Source organism: Arachis hypogaea, chromosome 6 (genome assembly GCF_003086295.3).
Source record: "Arachis hypogaea cultivar Tifrunner chromosome 6, arahy.Tifrunner.gnm2.J5K5, whole genome shotgun sequence".
Classification (NCBI taxonomy): domain Eukaryota; kingdom Viridiplantae; phylum Streptophyta; class Magnoliopsida; order Fabales; family Fabaceae; genus Arachis; species Arachis hypogaea.
This window is the reverse complement of record NC_092041.1, coordinates 109,339,733-109,342,679: the sequence shown is the minus strand read 5'-3', so window position 1 is coordinate 109,342,679 and position 2,947 is coordinate 109,339,733. Positions and strand designations below refer to the sequence as shown.

Here is a 2,947-nt window from a genome sequence, read left to right as displayed (position 1 = left end):
TTAATTTTATAAGTGAGATCAAAATTAAAAATAATAAAAAAATAATAAAAAATAAAAAATCATAATTAATACCATCCAATTTTTTCTTTATGAGAAAGAATTCACTCCCTATATAATTGATCTTTCAATTAATTAAGAGTGTTTTAAGTTATTATTTCATACTATCAAATTGATTTTTACGGTGACAGATAAAAATAAAGGAAGAAAAAAAATAATTTAATCACGTTGGTTATAAAAGGACTATAATTAAGAAATTTTGTAACCATTTTAGAAATATTAGTATTATTAAAATTTTAATAGGTAATTTTAATAAATAATATTTTATAATTGAAATTAATAACTAAAATTATTGAAATATTAATATAATATTTTTAAAATACTTTAAAACACTTAAGTTTGATTTGGTAAAGTTTTTTAAGAAATATTTGTATTTTTTAAAAATTCAAGCTACTCATTTTATATTTGGTAAATTAAAAAGACTATGTACTTGTATTTACAGCTTTTAAAAGATCGAAATATTTTTTAAAGTACCTAAGATAGAATTTTTTAAAGTTGAATTTTACTTTTAAAAGTTTAAAAGTCTAATATAACCTCATATGTTAACTAATTTTTAAATTTAATGTTTACATTTATATCTATTATAGTATTTTTAAATTTTAAAAGTTATTTTACCAAACACAATTATTGTTATTTGTATTTATTAAAAGTTATTTTAATTTAATTTACCAAACATAAATATTGCAACTTTTAAAAAATCATTTTTAAAAAATTAACTTTTTATAAACTATTTTGAAAAATAAAAGTTTTAACAAACTAAATCGAGAATCTACTAAACCTTCTAAAAACTTGATTGACTCCTAATATCCTCACCAAAATAACAATAACAAATTCAATTTAAAAATTAACTACTGCATGATCATTGTTAATTAGTTTCCTACTTGATTTAAAGCTGTTTGGTAGTGTGAGTTCTTCAATTTTGGGTTGTTGCAGGATTGATGAACAAATAATGAACCTGCTGCAAAATTGAACAACTTTTAGCCTTATATATATTAACAATAATAAGATCAATAATTAACCTATATTATTATATAACATTTGGAGAATTAATTCGTATTCATCGAACTAAATTATTATTTAACAATTATCAATTATCCAACTTCACATCAACTTAAGAGCAATGCTAGGGACCAGCAACATTTGTGATTGGTAGCCATCAACTAGCCATCAATGATGATTTGATGGTGTGAAATTGGTGTGAGATTTCATCCAATGACTCATCTTTCTCTGCTGGTTACATGCTGGCCAAAATGTAATAAAATTACTGGCCCTAGACTTTTCCTAAACTTAATTGCCCATGATAAGTTTTTACTTCATTGTTTTCATAATTTCCAATCACTTTAGTAATTTCTTTTACATCTAATTGAAACTCATTCTCATAATACATAGGATTAATGGCCTCCATAAAGGATCAAATTAGAAAAATAAGGAAAAAAAAAAAAAGAAATATGCAAAATTCCTGTTTTATCCCTTATTCCTATCTGCACAAAGGACTTTGAGGATGGTGAGAATAAGCAAGTTGATTATCAGAGGAAGAAGAACAACAGCTCATAATCTCTTCAGCATTAAGCCTGCACTCTTGATTTGCAGTAGTAGTTGAAACCTTTTCCTTCTGATTATTATTTCTACCATTATTCTTTCCTTCAACCATTTTCAATATACTCTCAAAAACCGAGACTTCACAAGGGATCCTAAGAACACCGGTTTGTTGGAACCCAAATTCTTCCTCTGCTTCTCTCAGAAGAATCTGGAAGGCTTGGTGCCCCAAATAAACGGTTGGAATTACGAACCGTTTAAGCTCTTCACCAACACAAATGGCTAAGTAACCTTTCGGAACCACCGTGTTGTTATTCGCGGTCTGCGCCACGTCACGTTCCGATAGCGAGAGCGTTCTCTTTAGAAACTTTATACTTTTGCTCGTAGTAGTGCCGGTGTTGGCGGTGGTGCTCCGGTGGTCGTCGTGGTTGTTGTTGTTGTTGGTGTTATTGCTTGCTATCCTTCTCCATTTCTTGAGGATCTGTTGAAGCCTAACGATTTCTCTGATCTTGTTTGATTTCCTTGGATCCATGGACATGGTTGGTTTTTGGTGAATTACTTTTTGATTTTGAAAGTAGTGAAGAGTGATTTGGGGTTGCATGATATTGATGATGGTTGTTGCTTTCAATTTATAGAAGACCACTAAGACCTTGGTATTTGTATCTCTCATTTCTCAATAATCAAATAGAGAAAGTCACAGTCAGGCTACTTTTATTAAAATTTAGTTGACTTAAAGTAAAGTTGATATTTAAGAGAACTGATTTAACTAAATTTTTATTTAACAGTTTTTAGGTATCAACTTTATGTGATTCGATTGTATCTGAGTTTTCATCTAAAATTTAACCAATATTTAATATTAAAAAAGATTATAATTTTATATTATTAAAAATGTTAATAATAATTAATTAATGATTATAAATTAAAAAATATAATGATTTCTAGTATTACTAAATCAAATATTATTCTTCATTGTTTTTTTAAGTTAACGCTATATATTATACAAAATAAACTCATATCATTATAAAATTTTATGCAACAGAGTATGTAAGAAAAGGTTAAGTATTAATAAAATATACTTAAAAGTTTATATCGTTAAAAAATAATTTTAAAAAATATAAATGATAAATAATTTTTTAAATAATTTAAAAATACAACAAACATAATAGAAAGTATATTGCTTTTATAAATGACAACTGACTTGGTCTATTTGATATGAATTTATATAAAAATATTTATATAACTATTTAAAATGTGCATAAAAAAATGAAGACAACATTTGATCTGTAAATATTTTTTAAAAACAAATATAGTTATTCACAAAAAATGAAAAATTATTGAAGATAAAATTACCAAA

The 2,947-nt window shown here is 25.6% G+C and overlaps 1 protein-coding gene across 1 annotated transcript; it reads right to left on the bottom strand.

Annotated features, from left to right (window-relative positions):
- Nucleotides 1–1,081: 1,081 nt before the first annotated feature.
- On the bottom strand, nt 1,082–2,205 carry LOC112754154 (uncharacterized). Its single transcript, XM_025801734.3, has one exon. It carries the CDS (start codon nt 2,192–2,194, stop codon nt 1,535–1,537), a length of 660 nt encoding a protein of 219 aa, XP_025657519.2. The 5' UTR covers nt 2,195–2,205; the 3' UTR covers nt 1,082–1,534.
- Nucleotides 2,206–2,947: the final 742 nt, after the last annotated feature.

What these genes read in the sequence shown, in the direction of transcription:
- LOC112754154 (XM_025801734.3), bottom strand. Translation starts at nt 2,194, where the DNA reads ATGCAACCCCAAATCACTCTTCACTACTTTCAAAATCAAAAAGTAATT.